General features: G+C 38.7%; 1 protein-coding gene and 1 long non-coding RNA gene across 4 annotated transcripts in view; one reads left to right on the forward strand and one right to left on the reverse strand.

Moving 5' to 3' along the window:
* LOC127935621 (uncharacterized) overlaps positions 1–18,242 on the reverse strand; it is a 61,475-nt gene extending 43,233 nt beyond the window's left edge. For 2 of the 3 annotated variants that reach the window (XR_008148131.1, XR_008148132.1), the window contains exons 1-4: positions 18,093–18,242; positions 17,893–17,946; positions 4,914–4,986; positions 4,551–4,590 (exon numbers count right to left, since the gene is read on the reverse strand). This is a non-coding gene — a long non-coding RNA (uncharacterized LOC127935621). Of the gene's footprint in view, positions 1–4,550; positions 4,754–4,913; positions 4,987–17,892; positions 17,947–18,092 lie in introns of all 3 variants that reach the window. The other variant, XR_008148133.1, reaches the window with a different exon arrangement.
* LOC127935620 (eomesodermin) lies at positions 17,873–23,784 on the forward strand. Its single transcript, XM_052533693.1, has 7 exons — positions 17,873–18,270; positions 18,771–19,634; positions 19,876–20,030; positions 20,757–20,878; positions 21,365–21,523; positions 21,609–21,670; positions 22,629–23,784. Exons 2-7 carry the CDS (start codon positions 18,907–18,909, stop codon positions 23,395–23,397), a joined length of 1,995 nt encoding a protein of 664 aa, XP_052389653.1. The 5' UTR covers positions 17,873–18,270; positions 18,771–18,906; the 3' UTR covers positions 23,398–23,784.
* Positions 23,785–25,702: the final 1,918 nt, after the last annotated feature.

Below are 25,702 nucleotides of genomic sequence, written 5' to 3' on the forward strand. Positions count from 1 at the left end.
GATGGATGGGTGATGGAATGATAGATAGGTGGATGATGGATGGTTGGATGAACAGTTTGATGGATGAATGGATCGAAAGATAGATGGATGGATGATGGAACAATGGGTGATGAATGTATAGATAGATGGATGAACAATGGGATGATGAGAATAAACAGATGGATAAATGGATGGATATAACAGAAAGACAGTCAAACTAGAGTGATTACACAAATGAATCACTAAATCAAAGTTTTGAATCGATTCATTTGAAATGAACCATGTGAACTGATTCACTGAAAAATGAATCAATCTTACCAACCCTAACAGCATTGGTGCTACTTAAGTTTAAAAGAAACGCTATTAAAATATAAATATCGGTCTCAACATTTCCATACACACCAGACACAAGATGAAGAATAATCAAATTAGTCTAATCAAACGTTATCTAAAAAGTGCATAGGAACATCATTGTTAATATCAGACATATTGATTTTGCCATATATTGAAGTTATATGAGATGTTTTCAAAGTCATGAAAACAAATGAGCCAAATTAAAATATATTTATTCTAATACGGACTCAAGCCCTGTGACATCACAATGATCATTATGGAGGTTGATGATGTCCCAATGATCAAATCGATGAAGCACAAGTCTTTATTTTAAGTAAAATAACTCGCGCTGTGCTGCTAAATGAACGTGGAGACGTGTTGTGAGAAAGGCAGTCAAGAGGTGACCACAAACCCTTCAGCAGAAACCAACACCATGACACCTCCAGCAGCGAGAGGAATCCCCCAGCATGCACCTCACATGTACCATCACAGCTCTCCTCCTCCTCCTCCTCCTCCTCCTCCTCCTCTCCTGCGCTCTGCTCTCAGATGAGCTGTCATTAGGATGCGAGCCTCATCTAGGTGTTAAACCACACAACTTTCCCTCTGTCTCTATCTGTCAGTCACTTTATCTTTAAATATGTGTCTGAACGGCAGAGCGAAGATCAGTATGGACAGATGTCAGCAGGACCGGCGGGTTTTGCAGAAGCAGAGAGTTGCGTTGAACTTGAAATGACTGGTGACTGAAGCATACATATGAAACATACACATTTATGGTGTTGCACATAAAAAACGTGAAACGTTTCTGCCTGAATGCTAGAAAAGATGAAAGGTGTTTAATTATGTTTTGAGTATAAAACTTTTTTCCAGTCATATTAGCTTTATATAAAACACCGTAAGTCTATGCATGTATGTGCATGAGTGTGCGCGCACGTGTGTGTGTGTGTGTGTGTGTGTGTGTGAAACAGCAGACAGATCAGGAGGTGATAATGAGCTCTAGTCATGAGTGAGTGAGTGAGTGCTGTCACTCATTCTGTCCGTCACCAGCTCTGAACGGCCAAATGGGAAAGATCAAGCGCCTGGCATGAGCAGACGGGCACCCAGACCGCGCTGATGTCACATCCTGTGGCCCCCGGCCCTGTCATATGACTCAATGCCCCCTACTGAGGGCCGAGGTGTCCCACACCCAGGCATGCACACACACTGTCCTCACACAAACACAGAGCAGCACAAGTGTGCACAAACAGGCTATTATGACACACAGATGCCCCGAAACACTACAGCTACAGTTCAGTCACTTTACAATGGTGAAAATCCCTGTGTATACATGCACGGACTGCTCTAACGGTGCAAACGCACATGCATACTCTTAACTATCTCATTTAGAATGTGAGGAAGTGAAAATACAAAAATATTCTAAATTAAAAAAATAAATACAAATAAAAAAACGTTATGCGAATTCAAGCTTTTGGCAAAAAAATGAATGTGAAAATATTCACGTTTAAAATGCAAAATACAATTCTAATATTTTATAAAGCCACTTATTATAATGGTAAAAATCACTGTGTACTCATGCATGAAAATATCGTGTATTGATAAGACACACACTTTTTTGTGTGTGTGTGCACAAAATCATTTACATTCAAACAAATATTTAATAGCCATTAATATAAAAGTATCAATATATTTCTGCATTTTTGTTTTCCTGCAGCTCAAACAGTAGTTCATTTCACTCAAGGTCAAGGGTTAGTTGATTCTGATAAAATGCACTGCAAGTTGAACGCATCAGCCAAATCACACAGGTCATCATAAACACGAGACGACACGTTTCAGAAACTTTCAGTATTACAACTACTTCATAACAGAAACCCATTCTGTCACAGTGTTCAGGAGGTAAAGTCAAACGCACGTGATTCTGTAATATAGGAGGAAGCAGTGCTCATTACGGACTCTGGAGATGTGTCTATTCATTAGTTTCAAAAGGGTGTCATGCACATGAATTATGCTAACAGGATCTAATTAGCAGATGCAAATGAGGTTAGTCAAAATCATGGAGAAAAGACAGAAGAAAAGCTCCATGGGATAGTTGGAGCGCCACGGCTCACGAACGCCCCCACGCTGGGCACCAAATGTGATGGTTCGCCCCTGCTGCTCTCCTGTACCGGAGACGGGAACGAACCATAAACACGGGCCGAGGGGGGCGAAGGGTTCTGGAGGAGAACGCCATGTTTGGCGGGAGCTGATGGAACTCCGGAATCCGGATGTGAGAAGAACTCGCCCACCGGCGCCTGCCATTATGACATCAGCGGGCGCAGGGCCAGGGTGCTGGCACGGCCCCCGTGAGCCGCTTGCCTTCTGGCCTGCCCAGGATGGGTGCGTGCTGATGGGTCAAAGCCCACTCGGGCCACGGGCGAAGGTGCACGAGCCGAGCACGAATGCTGGGGGTTTGACCCGCGTCGGGACGTTGGGAGGGCAGCGACCGCGGATAAACGCACACAGCGAGGAGAGCGCGACCGCGGATACCCTTCCTGTGACCGACAGGGCCGAGAAAGCATGCCAGCGAGTGTGTGTGTGTGTGGCCGTCATCGTTGAGTGAGCGCGGCGTGTGTGTGCAGTGCCAGGTTACCACATGAAGGTGAAAGAAGTAATGCAGCTGATACACAAACACAAATACGCCGCTGTTACACACGGAGAGAAACACAATCAGGGCACGAAATACACTGAATATTCAGATAATGCAGTTCATGCTGCATATGACACTGGGAAGTTATGGGAACGCAAAAATGCATCATAAAAACAGATGTGAAAATATGCACACAGGACAACAAAATTCAAAATAAAAGCATTATTGAAAATTAAAGCAAACACACTAGAACATCTCTACTGTTAAGGAAGGGTGAGAAGCACAATCAGGCCATAAAAATTAATTAATTAATTAATAAAATAAAATAAAAATCAGGTTATAAAATGTATTAAATATTCAAGTAACAGCAGTAAAAAGCTATGAGAATGCAAAAATGCATCACTAAAATAAATGAGAAAATAATGCACAAATTAAATAAAATAAAAAATAAAACCAAACACTAGAACATGCACGGTTAAGGAATGGAGAGAATCACAATCAAGTCATAAAATTAAATAAATCCATCCATTTTTTTTTTTATAAAATCAGGATATAAAGTATGTTAAATATCAGGTAACAGCAGGCAGTGAGAAGATATGAGAATGCAAAAATGCATAACAAAAATAAAAGTGAATGTGTTAACATATGGGACAATAATAATAATAATAATCTCAATAATTGTGACTGGCTATCCATCTAGAGTAGGACAAGCTATTTAGAGAATGAATAAATCAATCAAAACTGACTGACTTCAACACAATAAGGTCATAAAATACATCAAATATTTAATAAACTCATTTCACTAAAGCTCGCTTCTTACGGCACTGAGAAGTTACGAGAACACAAAAATATAGAAGTTCCTCTGTGACTTCTGTCGAACCCTCTGAAGCCTCACAGGTTGCTGAGAACAAGGACTTACTCTAGATATGACCCGTGTCAGGCTTTTACTGTTCAGGCCAGTCATAACGGACAAGAGGAGAATGAGTAAAAATACATTCAGTCATTATTTCCTGGCAGTGACTTCTTCCCTTCATCCATCCATTTCCACACTAGAACATCATTTTGTGCACCCTTAACCCTCATGTCTCTTTATTTTATTAATTTTTACATTTAAAAAAATTGCATTTACTAGTATAACTGATACACTATTAGTTTTCATTTTTATATTTTCTGTTTATATTTAATGTACATTTATAGTAATTCTGGTGTGTGGGTGTTTTTTTTTTTTGATCATGTGTCTATATACATATTTTATTTCAGTTTCAGTTTTTGTTATTTTAGAACGAAACTAAAATGAGAAAGGTTGTGTGGGCAAGTAGCTGAAATATGAATGAATGAATATTTTATTTCAGTTTCTACAGTTTCTAGCTCATATTTCACATTCTGTGCAAGTATAATTATTAACACTATCCGAACATGAAACAAAACATTCTTAATTTTTACTTGCTCAAACTCCCACACACACACACACACCTGCTGTTTGAAACCTCAAAACCTCATAACCAGCTCAAGAACATGCATTAGATCGTGTGTTTTGTGTTATCTGCTGTGGAGGCTCAATAAAGTGTGGTTCTGCTGTTGTTGGGATGTTCTGAGTGATTGTTAGATGGTTTCTTACCGGTCCTGCTCATAAGAGTCCTGCACGCTGACAGTCTGGTCTGTGAATATGGCTCAGGTCCATCACGTGACAGTAGATCGGAAGAAAGCAGTGAGTCTGGATGAGTCACAGCGCTCAGCCGCAGGTGGGTTAAAAGTTCTGGTCACCCACACACCTCTACACACCCTGACTTAACCAAAACTCACCACCACAGGTGAACCAGCCTGCACACAAAGGTCAACCAACCACGAGTGCTCACCCCTCACTGTACAACACTATATAGTCCTATTTTTAACCATTTAAGAGAACGTCTGACAGGCACAGAGTTTATTTATCTGACAGATTGTCAAATGTTTACACTGAACATGCTAGTTAGCTACACACCTTAGTATTTCTTCTGCTGGTGAGTCATAATTCTGATGCGTCTTGCCTTCAAAAGAGGACCTGTGAATAAAAACTACACACATTGCACAAATCAGATTGGTACGTGTCTTATATTTGAGTAAAATGACCCAAAAAAATAAAAATCAAAAATTTATCAAAGCATCTTTAAAACAAGATAAATTCATCCGAGAAGCAAAAATTGCTTAAAAAGAGAAATATATGCATATATACACAAGACACTATCAGAGAGAGAGAGAAAAAAAAAAAAAATACATGATATGCATTTTGCTTATCAGTTCACCGAATCCCATTTTAACGATGTTTATCGGAAAAAAAGAGCCAAAACAAACAAAACAAGGATTTGTACAGCTCAACTCTCAACTCAACAAGTCTCATTTGCAGCAGTTATGGGTACATACAGATCATTTGCATGCCGCACGAGACAACTGTAAACATGCACATGCACGGCATGAGCTTTTGTTTAAATGTGCATCAGATGTGAGCCTGAAAAGACATGAAAATGAAAGCACAGATTTGTGGTGTTCAATGCAGCCCACCACAAATGTCGCGCTCACCCTCTCTCTGTCTGTCTTTCTTTCTCTTTCCCTCTTTTGTTGCCCGGTAGTCTCAACACCTCCCACTCTCAGGTTTAGAGACTGGGTGACCTCATGTAGGACTCCCCCCTGCGTGGGCGGGGGGGCTCGAGGTGTGATTTTTCTGAGCTGATTGATGCTTCTGCACTCGACTTGAGCTCAGGACCGATTCTTATACATCGTGCACGCATCAGGACTGACGTGACGTGTCGAGCGGTGCCATGAGGGCCCGTCCCAGACGCCAACCAGCAATATTACAAAGGCTTTTCTCAAGTACCACAACACACCCACAGATATTTTGCAACTTAGACTCAGTACAAAGCCTCTTCTAATCAAAAAACATCTTTTGTACTACAAGTTTTTACAGAGGGGGTTATGGATACCCCTCTTTATCACTCCATAAACCAGAAAAAACTGTTGTATAAACTGTATCAGCTGATTTTTATGTTAACAAACTCTTCAGTAAAAACCTTCAGAATATAGATAGGAATAAAACTGTAAATTTCGTTGTTAGTTAGGGATGAACCGATACCGATATTGGTATGGTTATCGGCCCAATACTGCGCTCCTGAACTCGTAAAAATGCCACTAATACCAAAAGTCGAAGCCCACAAAGCATCTTAACAGCTGTTTCCAGAAAAAGAAACACTCAAAACAGAATAACATAGAGTAGAATAGAGTTATTAGAGATTAAGGACGCCTATGAAGTACATTCAAGTAATTCATCGAATGTTAAACGTTCAATATACACCTTTTTAAGATCTATTTAAAATGTTATTATAAATAGAATATTTGTGATTACAGTATTGAGCTGTTGCAATGGAGCACCTCTAATGTGCCATTAAAATTAACAGTGAACTTAACAAAAGCTTATACAATACATTTTAACAGGTATGATTAAGAGTAGAAATAACGATAAAGATAATATCTGTTTGCTAAATCAAGCCAACTAACATGATTCATATTTTTACTGTATTTATTATTATTATTTTGTTTCTGTACCCAATATTAAAAAACAAAAAATAAATCCAAATGATGTGAAAATACGGTTATCGGTATCAGTATCGGTATCGGCAAGTACCAAAAATGATATCGTATCAGACTTTTTCTGAAAAATGTTGTATTGGTGTGTTTGGAAGTGAGACAAAACCAATAAAACCCATTACAACGAGGCATTTGTTGCATCTTGTTGGGACATAATTGATTATAATGACTTATACAGTCCTTTTACATGTTGCGTTGCGTATCGCGCTGTGTTAACATAAAACCATGTCTGCATTTGTGATCGGAGAAACAACAAACAACAAGCGCTACTCTACACTGCTCAAAACTTGTTTTTGAATCGTCAGTGGCAAATCCTTTAAATATGTAAAGTTTCTCGCAGGCTGTGAGTCAGAAGTGCCAGACTGTCTTGTTTGAACTGCCCAACTTTATAGAAACAGCGTTTGTGCCACAGAAGCATTATAGTCTACTCTCACAAGAATCAGTCCTTGTTCTCCATAAAATCGGAATATTTGGGTTGAACTGTTCTGGAACAGTGTTGTCAATACACCTTAACTACTGATTTCTAGTTTATCCTCTTTTGGAAGGCCAAACAAAGTAGTTTCGCTTTCACAATGAAACACAGCATCTCTAGAACATGGCTCTGGCATCAACAGCGAGAACAAAAGTTACTCCTTTCTTTGCGTGAATATCTGGGACGTGTTATGCTATTCCCACATAGTGACCTGGATTTGAGACTTTAGTCTTTTCAACTTTACAGATCTTCTTTATCCACCAAGTATTTGCAACACTCCAAAGAGAAAGAAAAAATTTATATTGCATCATATGACCCCTTTAAAGAAATGTATTGTAATAAAAATCTACAGGCGCAAATAGATAAATCGCAATAAAATAAATGTGTTTTTTGGATGTTTTCTTTCCACTAGTCTGAAACAACATCAAACAATAGCCCAGAATCTATACATAGTCATTAATAAAGTTCTAGCGTAATGCTTTCTTTATTCTTATGGCATCAGAAGATTTAATAAAACTACAGACTAAAGAGTTATTTGTGTAACATAGAAATGTCTTTCATTCATCCTATCTGACATTTTTCGGTCTTAAAAACTATCAGTGTTTTTCATCAATATACAAATTAAAAAAAACCATCTAACTTCCATTCATACTGAAAACCATTCATACTGAAACTAAACTAAACCGCTTTCCATACTGAAATTGAACAGCTCTACATTGTTCATCTTAATTTTGATTTGAATATTGCTTCACACCCAGAGGTGTTGCAATTAAATTAAAATTGTGAAAAACATTTTTTATCTTCTTTAGAATAAGGCGCACCAATGAGTCAATCACAATAAGACCTAAACATGCTTAAATGGGACAGTTCACCCCAAAATGTCTCAGAAGAAAGAAAGTCACGCAGGTTTGAAGCTGTGTGGAATAAAAAAAGATATTTTGGTAACACTTTAGTATAGGGTCCAATTCACACTAATAACTAGTTGCTTATTAGCATGTCTATTATTAACATATCGGCTGTTTATTAGCGCTTATAAAGTACATATAATGCATGACATCAAGAATCCTACCCAATACCCTAAACTTAACAACTACCTTATAAACTATTAATAAGCAGTAAATAAGAAGTTTATTGAGGCAAAAGTCATAGTTAATGGTTAGTTAATAGTGAGAATTGGACCCTAAAATAACGTGTAACCGATATTTTTAAATGTGCATACAATGAAAGTCAATGGAGTCCAGCAATATGAAGCGTTCAAGGTGAAAAACCCTCAAAATATGAAATGCACTGCACATTTAAAAGAAGACTTTTATGACATCTTTTGTTTGGGAGGAAGGTCTGATTTGATCTAGTGTAGCAGTGCATGTATACCTGAATAAGCAACATGTCTCTGTGTGTTGCGGTGCATTTAAAAACACATGCGGTTTGTGGGTAAAGGAGAATCTGGGGGTTGCTACACAACAGATTTGTATTGGAGAAAAAAAAAGAACATTAACACAAGGTCTGAGTCCAAACTGGGCCGGCTGTTTCTAGGCTGAGAGGTCCAAATCCTCCAAAGCCAAGACCTCTCTGCCTCTCTTTCTCTCTCGCAGGCAGCATGTTCAGGGTAGATCGCATGTGTCTGGACTCCCGTCATGGCTAACCTACAAGCACAGAAGGAAACGCAAACACCCAACAGACGATCCAAAGCAACACACTCCTGTCATGTGCTGGTGGAATCTCCCCACAGCAGCTGATCTGAGAACAGCCTGGACTTTCTCTTGGGGATTTGACTTTGATCGTGGAGAAGCGATCAGAGTCGCATTTCAAAGGACGGCTTTAATTTCAATAGTTTGAGTTAACGTGCATCAAGTTTAACTTGAGCTGAAAAATGCATTTCGTTTCTGAATTTAAAGAAACACAAAACTGAGAAAGCCTATCTTTGGTGAAAACGGCCAAGAATAAGAAAGAAGCCTTTTATTCCTACCACCATAAGCATTTTAAATAGATATTTTCAATAAATGTAATTTTTTTTTAGTTCTACAAGTAGGTTATATGTTAAATATGTTGGTTGGTTGGTTGGTTGGTTGGTTGGTTGGTTGGATGGATGGATGGATGGATGGATGGATGGATGGATGGATGGATGGATGGATGGATGGATGGATGGATGGATGGATGGATGGATGGATGGATGGATGGATGGATGGATGGATGGATGGATGGATGGATGGATGGATGGATGGATGGATGGATGGATGGATGGATGGATGGATGGATGGATGGATGGATGGATGGATGGATGGATGGATGGATGGATGGATGGATGGATGGATGGATGGATGGATGGATGGATGGATGGATGGATGGATGGATGGATGGATGGATGGATGGAATGAAAAGAATTTGAATGCAAGTTTAAAAAGATGGGCCATTCTGGTGACCAAATGGATAGAACGTGAATGTGTGTGTGTGTGTGTTGAGGGGGGGGGGGGGGTCTGTTTATCAGGAGTGCCTGCTGTCATCGGGCCTGTGTGTGTGTATGCGTCTGATCAGCGTCTGATACTGATCTGAGTCCAGTCGACAGGCGGCCCGTCCAGACTGTTGTACAGCGTCTCAGATAAATACACAGACCTCTGCTGTCCTGCACCTTCAATATTGAGATTCTCCTCATCAAAGACCAGAGACTCGCCAAAGAGAGCGCCGCTGATGACAAAGACGGCTAGGAATGAGAATATGCTGTACTGGGACGCACCGATGCGGAAAATCTGGCATATACTGACAAGTCTGTTTTTCTAGGGCAGATAATTGATATGATGACTGATAAAACAGACAGAGTTTCCAGGATGTTTTCATTTTCATTACAGCAGAAATAAATTCAATGTATGCATTTTGTCTGAGAAATAATCTCTACCCTACCAATTTTCCAAACTATTAAAAAATAAATAAATAAAAACACGTTTGGATGATTTACATCCATCCTTGCCAGAACAGAATAAGATGCAAAGTGGACCAGAGTTTGTGTGTGATGAATAATGAGAAGATGACACAGAATCCACTGATATTAAATACGAAAGCATCTCACTTGCATTCAATCAGTTGAACTGACACGAGTGTTCAGAGACGAGAGCATGGGTTTTACGTCTCCAGAGACCCTCTGTGGGGGATTCCCTCTCTCTATGGGGTCAGTTTTAAAGCAATAAACATGTCGACATAAGCAGCATATGCCTGAGTAGGCTGAGAGACAGAGATGTGTGTGTGTGTGTGTGTGTTTAGTGAAAGGTGTAAAAACCTCTGACTCACAGAGACAGGCCCGTGCGCGGCTGCTGAACTGCTGCAGAGAACTGCGTCTGCTCGCCGTCCCGAAGAAAGAGAGAGAGCAGCGAAATGCAGTTTCTGAGTCAGAGCTGGAGATGTGATAAAAGCCCTGCTTGTTCCTGAGTAACAGCACTCACGGGCCACCACCGCCGGACCCTCCAAAGTGCACACACACACACACACACACACACCGAGAGGATAACGGTGAATAATCTTGGCCCCTTAGCATGTTACTCTCAAAACACACTCCCACAGACTCGATCACAAAGACTAAATTCAGTAAAGCATTACAGTATTTAGTATGCACACGGTGCAGTATGCATATGTCCGTTTATTTCACAGTACGTGTACTTGCATGTACTTATAGTGTACTTACAGTGTATTTATCTCAGAAAGTTCATGGGGTAGAGGTAGGTTCAGCACTTAGTTATTACACAGTACGTACATGAGGAACAGGACTGTATAATAAAGTGCTACCTGAATTTCCTGTATGAATCACTAAAATGTGTAGGGAATATGGTATCCCACAATGCAGTGTGCTTAACTTGACATTTTAAAGATACTTTAATAGTTATTTAATATTGTGAAGTACTTTTTATTTGTATATTCTTTTTTACGTTAATTTTAATTTACATTTTTAGTCATTTCATTGTGTATTTTTGTCATTTTTATTAGTTACTGTTTATCAAGTTATTGTTTTATATAGTTTAATATATGTTTCTATATACACATCGGATACTAATCTAAAAGAGTGGAAACAATACAACTGTAACAGCCTATTATATATTGTTCTTTTTATTTATGCATGTATGTATTATTTTTTATTATTTAGTAAAATATATAAATTTTTTTATTGTAAGACACTTTATGGTTTTACTTTTAGTTTTACTTTACTATAATGACCTGTTTCAAATCTGGAAACAATACAGCTGTGATTCTGACATCCTTTACTTGACTCATTATTGGAGCAGAATGACTAGTTGGTTTATTTTTTAAAGCAAAAAAATAAAATAACAAATAAACATGCAAAACAACATTAATTTCCTCTGATATAATTCGTTTTATATTTTATATTCTATTTAAGTTTTCTGAATTGGCACAACAATTTCAACAAAGAAAATTTGTTGTAGAATTTAATTATTAAATTAAGAATTTACAAATATAATATATTTGTATTTGCATTTATATATATATATATATATATATATATATATATATATATATATATATATATATATATATATATATATATATATATATATGGCAAATCATTGGCATTTAAAATTAAAAAAAAATTTAATTAAATTAAATACAAATTAAATAAAAAGTACTCATTATATTCATTAAAATTAAGCTAAAATAAAATATAAATATTGCATCTTTAAAAATTTTACTGATCATGTGAAATGTTGCCTTAGCAACTATTTGACACGAGTTGAAGCACTAAAATACAAAAAGTGTATCAAATTGAAAACTAAAACGGAAATCAAAATAACAAACCTAAAATAAAAATATATTTTTTTTTAAATAACAAAATAAAATTACTAAAATGAAAACAAAATATGAAAAAATAATTTAAAAAATATTAATACAAATTGGCAGGATATATAAAATAATACTAAAATGACTGGTTGCAGTGCAGATGCCAGCACACACACGCACACACTAACACTCAAAATGTTCATGTTCATGTATCTCTGGCCTACGCTGTCAAACTTTTAGCACCTGTCATCCTGAGGCCCGGCCGGTCGATGGCTCCTCCGTACTGTGACGAGAGAGATCCGAGGCCAGAAATGGGTCAGCGTCGGACCCAGCCCGGGGTCAGCCAGAGGTCAGCTCCAGTTAGGAGGCCAAGACGGTGCCCGACTCAAACCTGACCGGGGCTAGACAGAAACCGTGCTGCTTTAGGAAATCCACAAAGTCTGATCCGTGAGGTTATACTGAGGACTCATCCATGTATCTGTTAATGTTATTATGTGGTGTTCGACGGCCCCAGTTCCCTTGGATGACTACAGGAGATCAGATCGAGCAGACGCGCCAAAACCCGCACAATATTCAATCCACAATCTGCATGTGTGCATTCTGCCACGCACATCTAATCCACGGCCTTTGATTCTGCCGTCTTAGAGACACTGGAATTCACAAATATAAAGCAATTCAAACAACAACACCAAAAATCTCTATTTATTTTGGAAAGCCTTGGGTTAGTTCACCCAAAAATGACAATTCTGTCATTATTTACGCTGTTTGTAATGCAAGACTGAAGTGTGGCTTCATAATATATGGTGCACATCCATTTCATAGTGTGCTTTGGCAGAATCTGTCCACATCTACTCCAGACAAACTGCAATTCATCCTCTTTTTACCCAGTTTTGTCCTTTGCATACTTAACTGTAAGTACTGTAAAAAGGCCAATCATGACATGCATCAGGAATAAATCAGCCAAAAACTCAGTTTCATCATCATTTACTAACTTGAATACTAATTTAATCTTAGTTTTGCTAAGCAGAAAAGTAAATAAACTCCAATCTTTAATACTTAAATATGAAAAGGACGAAACCAATCAGCTGGAATAAAACCCACCTTTGGACTCTGGATGTTTGCAGTGAGTAAATGCAACACAACTCACATTTTTAGGTGAACTCTCCCTTTCAGCATTGATTTGTTTGGGGTTTGTTTTACTTTTAGGGGTCACTTAACATTACTGAATATTCCCGGGGGTCACTGTACATGGTGAACGGGTCAGAACGGGAGCGGGTTTATGAGGAAGCGTAAACTTAGGGCTCAGTTGGAATTAATCTATGCGTATGCGCCGTAATTCAAGCTTGTTTGTTTCTCTGGGAGCCTTGAGGTTCGGTGGAGCGATGGGAGACTGATACATGCTTCAAAAACCAATCCATACTTTCTGAACTCAACTGAAAGAGCTGCACTTATAGTGTTCATTTTGTGCGCCAACTGTGAAATATCACAATATAATACGACGTTAATGAATGCTACTAATGTAACGATCAGGGTCATTATAGCTAACGAAAACTAAAGACACTTGAAATAAAATAAAAAAATACAATAAAAATACAGTTAATATTTAAAAAATGTATTCAACCGACTAATATATAAGTACTAAAACAAATAAATAAAAATGTATAAAAACTACTGACACTTAAAAAAAAAATCACAATGAAGACAGAAAATCCAATCCGAAAAAATAATTCAAAATGTCAACAAAAACAACAATAGTATATTATGCTAGAATAACACTAATGACTCACTAATTAAAATTTCAGTCAGACAGTATTCTTTAAATTAAAATTATAAAACATTTGACCGCCATGAATTTTTTAAAATATAAAATATAATAAAAAAATAAAAATAAAAACACTGCTGCACTGCAGAAAACAATAATAAAAAAAAATACTATTAATAATTTAATTAATTCAAACACAAGCCTTTTTGCCTTTTTTTTATCCCAAAAAACATTCTAAACGTTTAGAAAATGAATGGCACACCTCTACTGAAAAATAGACATGTTATGAGGTCAGATATAAACATATTTTTTATTCATTACTTAGCTAGCACCTTATTTTAATACTATTTAATTGTGGTTTGTTATATTGTATGTTTCTTTTTTTATTACTTGTTTTGTTGTATAACACTTTGACTATTTCTATGTAAACACTTATGCCAATAAAATACTTTAAACTGAACTGAAGTTTAATAATTGATCGATTAGGCCTCATCTGGAGACTGTAAATGGCCCGTTGTGTCCGTCGGGTGTAACGAGGTGTTGACAGCGTTTGAGGGTAAATGTGTCTCCAGTCTGTCATCTGACCTCAGTAACGGAGCCGCGGTATGATACACGGCTAGGACATTTAGCGCAGGGCGACGCCACCGCAAGGCACACGCTGATACACCGCTGTCACGTCAGGTCTGCACACAGCGGCGTGACATGACAGGTCAAAGGGCGCGAACGTGTGCACAGCGACTGTCACTCCACCGCGTCACTTCAATAGCACGGAAGATTATTTATTTCATTTTCCAGTTAAAATAAATGCATATGCATGCTTTTTTAACATTTGTTTTTAATATGCCAAGTAAAAAAATTGTGCAAGAGCATGCATTTTAAATTTAAAAAAAGAAATAAGCATGTTATGAGGTTTCATTAAGGTCTGTAGCACAAACTGTGACGTTTACTACGATGCTCTCAGGTATTTAAGAAAATGTGTTCATGTGACTAAACTTGATCTATACAGCACCTATGAAAACATGGTTAACAATGTGCTTTAGCATATTGTTTATTTTTCATGCACACATCCGTGAACTATGCATTATATGCATTCAAGAGTTTACATTAACCCGAGTGAAATCACTGTGTCTGACCCAAGTCTTCAGTTCTGTGAACCACAATGAAAAACACTCACAGTTGTGTGCTTAAAAAGAAGAGTCAGGATCCCAAATCCACCGTCACCCGTCTCAAAGCCTCTGAGAGCTACAAAAGAACATTTAAGACGATTACCGTCCCTTATGTATCTGTCCCATCTAAAAGCACAGTATTGATTTTGAGTGACCCTGATTCACCCGCAGCCTTTCGCCCGACTCTCTCCTGTGCGCTCGGGACGGAGAGAGACCGAGCAAGGGAAATAAAGACTGGGTGGCGTTTTGAGTCAATAATAAAAGGAGAAAGATGCTTTCAGAGGCAGAGGAGTGTTGTGGGGACGCCGCGGGGCCCTCGGGGGCCGTGACAGACATCTTGCGCCTGGTCACCGAGGTCTCAGACCGGAGAGGACAGCAGATTCTTATTTCCTCCTCAGGCTGGCAGCCAATCAGTTTCCAGCTGAGTTCCAGCCCCCCTCTCTGTCTTTTCACAGATTTTTAGCCCCTTTTCCCAAAATTCTTCACACGTCTCTAGATTGCACACATGCAAACACACATATATAACACATCTGCACACGGATAATGTGCACACATATTTTTGGCCTAAATATAAAAAGCAATAAACTAAAGCAAATTAAAAAATTTAATAAATAAAGGATCCAAAAGGATGTTTTCAACAGAAGAACCAGAAACAGAAGAGTTAAGCTATTGGCTTCTACGGTGCATGAAGAACCTTTAACATGCATGGAACCTTTGCATTCCACAAAAGCTCATTTAGATTATTACAATGTTCTTCATGCTCAGAAAATAAAAAGGTTATTTTAAGAACTGTTCACTGAAAGGTTCCTTCCTGCAAAAACTGCATTTGGGAACCTTCATTTGTAATACTGTAGTGTGAAGACTCTTCAAAATAAAGGTCCTTTATTGGCGTCTGTGGTTCCATGAAGAACCTTTAACATCCATTAGTTTTTTCCATTGCAAAAAAAGGTTTTGTAAAGTGGAAAATTGTTCTTTAAATTATTAAAATGTTCTTCACACTAAGTAAAGTAATGGTTCACAGAAAGGTTCCAAAAATGACAAAACACCCATTTGGAACCTTTATATTTTAGAGTGAATAACATTTTATAATGTAAAAAAAAAAAACTTTTTCCATTCTAAAGAATCTTTTGTGGAATTGAAAATGTTCCATGGATGTCAAAGACTCGTCATGGAACCATATAGATGAAAATAAAGAATCTTTCTTTTTGTAACTGTTCCAAAGCTCAATTTAAAGCTCTTCATTTCATTTATTTTAATTGCATGGATACATTTAAAAAAAAAAAAAAAAAAAAAGGTTCCAGTGGGGTGTTTCACAGCGATGCCATGGAAGAACCATTCTGGGTTCCTCAAAGAACCTTTTTTAACACTATAAAGAACCTTTTGTCAAATGTAAATGTTAGAGGTTCTTCATGGACCTGTGAATGCCAATAAAGAACCTTTATTTTTAAGAACGCAGAAGAGCCATTTATGGTTAAGAACCATTCACTCGACCGTTCTTTAAAGAACCATTTTTTTCTGAATGTAAAGAACATTTTAATCATATAAAGAACCTTTGGTGGAATGGAAAGATTCCAAAGGTTCTTCACGGAACCATGTAGATGCCAATAAAGAACCTTTATTTTTAAGAGTGTATGACTGACATTATTAAAGCGAGATTCTCCTGTAGAAAGCAGAATTGTGTATTCTGCACGGTGAAGTCGTTCTCGTCTCAATATTCCTCTTAGCTGGGAGCTAATCCTTGTGAATCTCACACCTTAAAAACTACAAGGCACTTGGGACCCGGGATCTGTCAGGTGAGAACGCATAATCATTCCTGAGTGTGTGTGTGTGTGTGTTGCTCAGGTGCTTTGTGTGGATCGTCTTTACATCACACCTAGTTGAGATGATTTCAGGATTTGATCTCATAATTTAGACACACCGACTGAGCCGACACAAGTCCGAATCCAACACTGGTTTCTCATTACACTGATAATGTCTGAGCAGGATTTAAAGATTGAAGCTGCAGATGTTGTTGATTTAAGGAATAATGTGTGAGAGAGCCACAGCAAGGGCAAATCATATCATCACTCTGAAAGCAAATAGAAAGAGGTCAAATGGGCCACATAGAAAGCTAATTTGAAGTGAGAATAGGTTAATGCATGCTAGTGTTTGAATATAATCACAACCTGTGACTTATTAAATGTATAACAGACTCTTTAGTTTGTCATCAGGCCCGTGGCTGTCATCAAGGAATTTAATTACAATGACGAGCTAAAGAGAGTCAGCGGATGGGTTTGATGAGGACACCCGGTGGGGTTTTCATTAAAGAGCTCTCGCGCTGAGCGGGTGACCCTTTCCGGGTAACCGACCATTATCGCCACCCGGTCAGCGTGGCTCCGTGCATCGCGAAGTTTTGCGGCCTGTCCGTTTTCCTCTCTCTATATATATCTCTTTTATCATATTTGTGTTACAGAAGGGTTTTAATAAGGCGGTGTCTATCCTCAAGCTGTCTCTTCCTTCACTATCACCGGTTCCTTCACACGGAAAAATAATTGGCCGGTTTCCCTGAGCTTGGAGAGGGGTTGAGCCCCCGCCCCTCTCTTTTTATTACCACCGCCTGATGATAAAGACAATCAGATATTACCTTATGGTGAACTGGGGCTCAATTGTTTTTCCATCTGTTGACCTGCGTGTGTTCTCTCTCTCTCTCTCTCTCTCTCTCTCTCTGAAAATGTTCTCTGATATTGTTTGAATCCTCCAGACGTTTTGATCCATACAACCTGCTTATTTCGTGCACAAAAAATGTTTCGCTTTAAACACATAATAGCCTAATTAATGCATGATATTCTATTTAATAAACAAATATGAGTATTCTAGAAATAAACACTTTATTCAGTGTCTTTAAGCCATTTTTGATTATCCGTTGTTTAGAAATTATTAAAAAAAATTATGCCTATTTACAATTAGTTAGCCTAATATTTTAATTCTAAAGAGAATAGATACTTAAAAATAAACATGAATGTATTTTTATTTGCTTTCACTTAAAAAAACATATACATCTATTTTAAAACCAGGGTATATTGTAATTATTATTATTAATAATAATAAAGGCGCAAGTTTTTTTTTTGTTGTTGTTGTTTTTTTAACCCCTCAGGTGACGCACGAGCGCGCCTCACGCCACACTCACCTCGTGCACGCCGAAAACAATCTCCAGCAGTTTGTCGCCCGGATCATGTAGACGCTGAAACAGAGTTTCACAATAGAAATACACATTAGAACACCTAGATTAGGCACTTAAATTTATGTATATATAAACTACACTTTTCTATAGGGCAAATGCATTGGGTAATTGCACGTTAAAATCTCACTTAATTGTCGAATGCTTACTTGTGCGTTTCGTTGTCAACAGCAGAGGGATTTTTTTGCGTTGAAAAGAAGAGAAAAGCGTCTGGGCGCGTGCAGGTGAAGCGTGATTTACCCCAAACACACTGATCCGGAGAGGGCTCAACTTTAACCCTGCCACGCGACGAGCTCGAGACATGGCGGTCCTGCCTGACAGTCTGTGGTGAGTTTGGTTTCGCCGTTAATCGTTTGTTAATTATTTGAGTTGCCAAGTAAAACCGTTCTCAGGTCAGCCTGGAGGACCCGTTAATTGTTTTGTTGTCGGTGCTTCTAAAATGGGTGTCAAGTTCCTCTGCGGGTTCAATGTCAGTCTCAAATTAACACTCATTAATTGGCTGGAAACGAATTTCGAAATGTTCTGTTTAAGAAAGTTTTAGTCAAAACCACAAATTGTTAGACAATCCAATTAAATATAGTAACCTATACTGTTAATAACAGCAGACCTACCTTTGTAGCATGGATACATTTTAAGTCAACAAAAATAGAAGAACTGGCTAAAATAATAAAAAAAGAACAAAAATGCATGCGTTTTAAATAATAGTAGAGATAAAAAGAAGGCCTCCGAGCCAATGAGAACACGTTCAGAACGCACGAATTGCCGAGGCTCCGCCCCCTCGAGTGGGATCATATAAAAACTCTCTCAAACAATTCTGTCACTCACAGATTACAGTTGAAAATCCGGAGGTGTCGCTTCAGAGGTCAAGCTGCGGGGCGCACGGATCCGCGTCCTGGTGTGATCTACTTATTGATCTCCACCTGCTTTTCATTGATTCTCATCCCCGTGTCAGTGCAGTGAAGTATGCAGTTAGAAAGCATCCTCCCTGGCGCATCTGTAAACTTACCCAAGACCTTCTATAACCTGTCGTCGTCCTCCGAGAGCACCAACAACAGCCCGGGGTCAACGCAGATAGACTTCCAGGACATGGACCGAACTGAAACCGAGCAGAGCTCCGGGGCCAAGAAGTTTTTGAGCGGCGGGAGCGCGCTGATGGATGAGGCTGACAGTGAGGGCTTCACCGGGACTAAAGCAGCAGCAGCGGCGGCCGCCGCACCGGACGCCCGGAAAACTTCCCCAGTGATCGGTGGAGATGATGAGCTGTCCAGCGCCCGCCGTTACAACATCGACGAGCTAGGCACTGACCGCTATTTCATATCCTCGACCCAACCGAGCTCAGACGTCACCAACCCGTGCTCTCTCTTCCCGTACGGAGGCCAGACCGGGTCGGTGTACAGCGGCTCGAACGGGTCCAGGTATTCGTCGTCTCTGCATTACGGCTCGGTTCTTCCGCCCGCCGGGTTCTCCTCCGCCGTGTGCGCCAGTCGGAGTCAGTTTGGGAGCGGGTATCAGTTCGGACAGGGTCCCGGGTGTCTGTACCCGTCCTATCCCGGACCAGGCTCCGGTTTGAGCTCGATGCCCATCCCGGGCTCGGGCTCCGCGGCGAGGGCGCAGGTTTACCTGTGTAACAGACCACTGTGGCTCAAGTTTCACCGCCATCAGACCGAGATGATCATCACCAAACAGGGCAGGTAAGAAAGAAACTTCAGGAGCTGGAAAATGTAAACTAGTTTTTATAAAATATTTAAAAAAAATTATAGGATTTTAGAACATAAATGCATGCTTTTAAAATTGTTTTTCAAATATGAAATATGTAAATTACAATTTCATAAAATTATACGCCTGGTTTGAATATCGAATTCATTTTCGCGGGATGATACATCAATCCCGAATCCGTTCTAATTCGTGTTTTATTAACGATCATATTCGCAGGCGAATGTTCCCTTTTCTGAGTTTTAATATCACTGGACTGAACCTGACGGCGCATTATAACGTGTTTGTGGAGGTTATTCTGGCTGATCCGAACCACTGGAGATTTCAGGGCGGAAAATGGGTCACCTGCGGGAAAGCGGACAACAACATGCAAGGTGAGGAGAAAAGGAAAATAAATAAATAAATAAATACCGAAGATGATGTGAAAATTATTTTAGCATCATGATAAACCGAATATATCTGCAGTTAAAAATTAACATTGTTTTTGTTCTATAAAATTATATATTATTATACATCAATTAAATGAATATAACTTATAATTTATAATCAAATAAAAAACGAAAATTTTCTTTTGAGTGGGATTTTAATTTACATTCGAGTTTGTGTTGATCGAATTGGTTAAATATATAAAATCTTCCCTGGTGTAATGCAACGGAAACATATTAAAATCAACGAATTTCTTAAAATAATTTACCAGGCATTTTAAAACTAAAATGTGATGTTACGATTTCCAAGAGTGTTTCTGAATGCGCGCGATTGTTTTGTGTTATCATAATAATTTTTTCCACTGTTTACCGTGTCGTTTCGTTTAAAAATGAGTGTATTTTGCAATGAAACCAGTTTCACATTTAACACGAGCGATTTGCAGCGATGACACTCGGGAACACGCGGGGGTGGACGTGTTATTCTGCTAGATGTATTAGAATTATTCAAAACAAATCGCTCTTAGTCACGATACATGTTTTTAATAAAGGATTTTTTTTTTTTTTTTTTGCGCTAAAGTTCACTGCTGCTTATTTTAAATGCATTATGTGTCTGTTTAGACAAACTAATAATTTAGCTACCACCACAAAACATCGAAATTGTTTGTTTTTCTGCAGGAAACAAGGTTTATGTTCACCCAGAATCACCAAACACTGGAGCACACTGGATGAGACAAGAAATATCATTCGGAAAACTGAAACTAACCAACAACAAAGGCGCAAATAACAACAATACTCAGGTAAACAACTAACCTTAAAACTCACTCGGTGTTCACTGTTTTAATCTACAACGAAGTTTGCAATTTGAAATGTGGATTGAAACTATTTTAAAGACATGCATGCATTTTATTAAAGCCAAAAAAAAGAAGGCATGCAAAAAAAAAAAAAAAAGGCATGCAAAAAAAAAAAAAAAAAAAAAAAGGCTGATATGTTTTTATTGGGAAGTGATGTTTTTAAACTAAGGCATGAAGTATACCGTCTTTAAGACCAAATATGAAATAAAAAGCAGAACCTTAGAATCTTAATAATTTACAGTCTGATATTTTAGTACATGTCTCAAAGAACAGATGCATCTGGTGCATTTAAAAATAAAGATAAAGACGAGACTGTGTGCGTGTAGAAACTTCCAGTCATCTTCAGTGTGGCTTTGACACCTCTCTGTATGTCTAACTGCAAACTCTGGCCATGAACTCTGTCTGTGTGTGTGTGTGTGTGTGTTCATACAGATGATCGTCCTGCAGTCCCTGCACAAATACCAGCCTCGGCTGCACATCGTGGAGGTGACAGAGGATGGTGTGGAGGACATGAGCACCGAAGCTAAAACACAAACCTTCACTTTCCCAGAAAACCAGTTCATCGCTGTAACGGCTTACCAGAACACAGATGTAAGCAGAAACTCAGCCGCAGCTCCCTGCAGCCACTTCTGCATTCTGCGCTGCTTCTGAACTCCTGCTGTTTGTTTAATTGCAGATCACACAGCTCAAGATCGACCACAACCCCTTCGCTAAAGGCTTCAGAGACAATTATGATTCGTAAGTGCATTTCATACTACAAAAACACATTACGAAACCCCTTCAAAACATACGGGCCTTCCTTTTGTCATTCCCTTTATTTACACTTGACTCTCAAGCTACATTTGGAGTCTGAAAACCTTTCTTTATCAATTAAAAGAAAGGTTTTCAATGTTGATTCCAATTTCATTTATGCATTCATGCTACAAAGCAATGTTTATAAAAATCTGTAGTATGACGGGTGAACACGGGTAAACTGAGACTAGCTGTGATATTTATATGATGACACTTTACAATTATTTTACATCCATTAGTTAACAGTTAATGCATTAACTAATATTGTGCACAAATAAAAATAAAACTAATCATTGGTAGTTCATGGTAGCTTTAGGTTCATTTAATAATATTAACTGAAATTAAATCTGTTATGTATTACTGAATATTTAATTATTAAAAAATAAATGATTTAAGTATTTTCACCTAGTTGACATATGTTATATATATATGCATGAGTGTGTGAATAATTTTATATTTAACATTTTCTTTTTGTTTAGCGAAGATCTTTAGTTACACTTGTAAAAAGAAATAAACATTTAATTTTCCTTGTTTTATATATATATATATATATATATATATTAGTTGTTTTTTATTTCCCTTGTTTAGCGAAGATCTTTAGCTACACTTGAAAAAAAATCATATTTTTTGTAAATAAAACCGATTATAACAGAGCATTTTCACAAAATAAAAATACAATTTCTTTCTATTTAAAACATTGTCAATTAATTCAGTGTGATACTTCCTGTTTCTTTGTAATTGATTGTGAAAATAGTTTCAGCACTTTTTTTTTTTGTTAGTTTTAATCTCTTTTTCCATGGTGCATTGATTGATATCGCACAAAGCATCATAGTTTAGGAAACTGATCAAGCGTTAATAATACAAACTCCTAACATCCTCTCTTTCTCTGCCGCTTCTCTCTCAGGATGTACACGGCTCCAGAGAGCGACAGACTGACCCCATCTCCTACTGATTCTCCGCGCTCGCACCAGATTGTCCCCGGCGCCCGCTATGCAATGCAGCCCTTCTTCCAAGACCAGTTTGTAAACAACCTGCCGCAGAACCACCGCTTCTACGCCAGCGAGCGCGCCGTGCCACAGACCAACGGCCTGCTCTCTCCTCAGAGCGAGGACTCGGCTGCAGGCTCGGCTTCGGCTCAGCGCTGGTTTGTCCAGCAGAGCGCTGCGTCCGGTAAACTGGACCTGTCCTATGACAGTGAGTACTCGGCCTCCAGCCTCCTGCCGTACGGCATCAAGCCACTTCCTCTGCAGAGTCCACACGCGCTCAGCTACTACCCCGACTCGGCCTTCGCCTCCATGGCGGCCGGCTGGAGCAGCAGAAGTTCGTATCCGAGGAAGATGACCACCGGCTTGCCCTGGTCTCCTCGACCGAGTCCTCCGGCGTACACCGACGACCTGCTGTCCTCTAAAGACAAGCTGCAGGACGAGAGCTCGACGGCGGGCCCCGCGGCCGGCAGCACTGGCTCCTGGATGGAGGCCCCTCCGGTGCTGAAGGCTGTAGATTCGGGGGACACCAGCGGATACTCAATGGTGTGTAAGAGGCGACGCATTTCTCCTGGAGGCTCCAGTACAGACGCTTCACCCACTATAAAGTGTGAGGACTTGAGCTCTGAGGAGTATAATAAAGAGAGCCATAAAGCCATGGGTTATTACGCCTTCTACACCAGCCCTTAAAAACTGCTTACTCGGGTCGACTCTCTCTCTTTCTCTCTCTCTCTTTATTTAGTTTGAAGTGATCTGCCCATGTTGTGTTTTTAATCTTTTAATCTGCAAGTGCCAAAGCTTTCGTGCCCCCTGGTTGTGCTTGTTCATTTTTTATTTTTGGCTCATTTGTGAAATACGCTTCATTTTAATGAGGTTTTTACTTTTGATTATTTTTATATAGCATGCCCTTAATTCTTTTTAATCATATTTTTCTATGAAGCCCGATGTGATTTTTTTTTTCCTTTTATTTAAGATTCCTCTGTTGTACAGTATTTGTGCACTTTAGATTGTGGCGTATCTTGTACAAATGTTCTAATGGCACTGTTATGAAAGGTGAAATAAAATGTGCTTTTCATACTTTCTTTGTCTTTATTTGCATTGCAATATTGAGCACTTCTATCTTCATTTTTAAATGTGGTTTTTATTTATTGTGTGTTAATCTTGATTTGAAGCTTACAGGCTCATTCATGAACCTGTTGATTAGAAAAACTATTATGATCAAATTCGTAAATGTATTTAATAGCCTACTGTATACTCCACGTTCAGTTAACAACGTGAACTAGTAATATTTTAATAAATCAACAGATGTTTTTCGCGGCAATGAGCGAAACGTTTGTAAAGCAGACAGATGGAAAATTAAAAGTGTTTTGGGTTGATTTTGAAATATAACTAATATTTGCCATTTAAGAATCATACAAAATTTGTGCAATAAACCAAAGATCAATAATATTTTTAGAATGTTTCTATTTTTGATGTATAGGCTAACGTTCTAAATGTTCTTAAATGTCAACAGAATCATTCTTTTTAAATGTTGCACTGAACACACATGTAGTCGAATTATTCTTAGAGATTCTGTTCGTTTAGTTTTGGCTTCTCCAAAAACATCACGATGGATCTCGATCTCCAGATCAACCACAAACGCACCGTTGTGTCTTTATCTGAACGCCTGCTGGTCACATTTCTTTATTTTGAAGCAGGAGTTTGTCGCCTATACATTCAGCAGCTTTTCCCGGAGTTATTTCGGATCACACGAAACGCATTTCTGGGTGAATGTGACAGAGGAAGTCACTACAGTTCCTCATTTGCTCTCTTCGTGTTTTATGCCACTATTTTGCGCTTTAAATGAAAGTGACACAAATACATTTTCCTTTACAAACCCTGCTGAACACATTTAGAGCTGCTTCTGTACAGTAACCGCACGAATTGTCTGTCCAATGCATTTAACACTTTGTCCGAGAAATATAACTCGTCTGTGTTTTTCAAAATATTCAAATTCCATTTTTTTTTGTTTAGCGCCGTTCACCACACATCGTTTCAAAGCAGCTTTACAGAAAATGCATGTTCAATATAGCATTATTATTATTTTTTTACAGCATCTATGTGGTTTTCAATAACCCACAAACCTAAAGAACTTATAATAAAACATCAAGAGTTTATTAAAATGTGTTGTTTTGAAGACTAAAGGCGGAACTATCTTTAAAGACCTGTCCTTTTAAACCTATTCATTTCTGACACAATGCATTTTCTTAACTGATGAGGCAATTAATTTTCTTCCTGCTGTATTTTTATGGAGAAGCTCAATGAAATATTGGATGTATTAAATATGAGATGCTGGTCGTGTTGATAAACTTTCTAAGCAAGATGCACGCGGTTGGGCCCATATTTGGCATTTTTAATGAGAATTGGACCCTCTCGGAGCTCTGTTCCGTCTGTCAGCTCACAATCCTTCCTCATCAGCGAATCCCTCTTGAATTCATTTCAATGCCCCGGTATTTTTAAGTCTAATGAATTCTGTTGTCAGACTTCTTGACAGAAAGCGAAGACTCCGACTAACTCCAATTAACACCTTCTAATGATGCTGAGCTCCTGATGGCGCTGAGATCATCTGCCCCGGGCGGGGTACTGATGGGGTAGCGGGGCTAAAAATGTTCTGTGCTCCTTTATCACCCGTGTCAGCGAATCCCAGACCGGATCACTACGATCAGCTTCGCGCAGCGTGTACGAACTCCTGCCGGTGACGAGCATCTGCGCGGACGCGCGCGCCTCGCTGCTGCTGACTCGCGTTCACGGGCGCTTTCTTACTTTGAGCCTGTGAGTCTTACAAGACAAAAGTGTGGCACTTAATTTGAAAACAGTATTTTCTTAAGGATATTTTCTTAATTTAGTGTCTTTCAGTCCATTCCTGTTAGCTTTTAATTCACACTATTTTTGTGAGTGACTTTTGTAGCCGGCGCCATTTTTTACGTGAATGTGCAGGACTTCCGGTGTCATTCGC

The sequence above is a fragment of the Carassius gibelio genome, chromosome A19 (genome assembly GCF_023724105.1).
Source record: "Carassius gibelio isolate Cgi1373 ecotype wild population from Czech Republic chromosome A19, carGib1.2-hapl.c, whole genome shotgun sequence".
NCBI lineage: Eukaryota > Metazoa > Chordata > Actinopteri > Cypriniformes > Cyprinidae > Carassius > Carassius gibelio.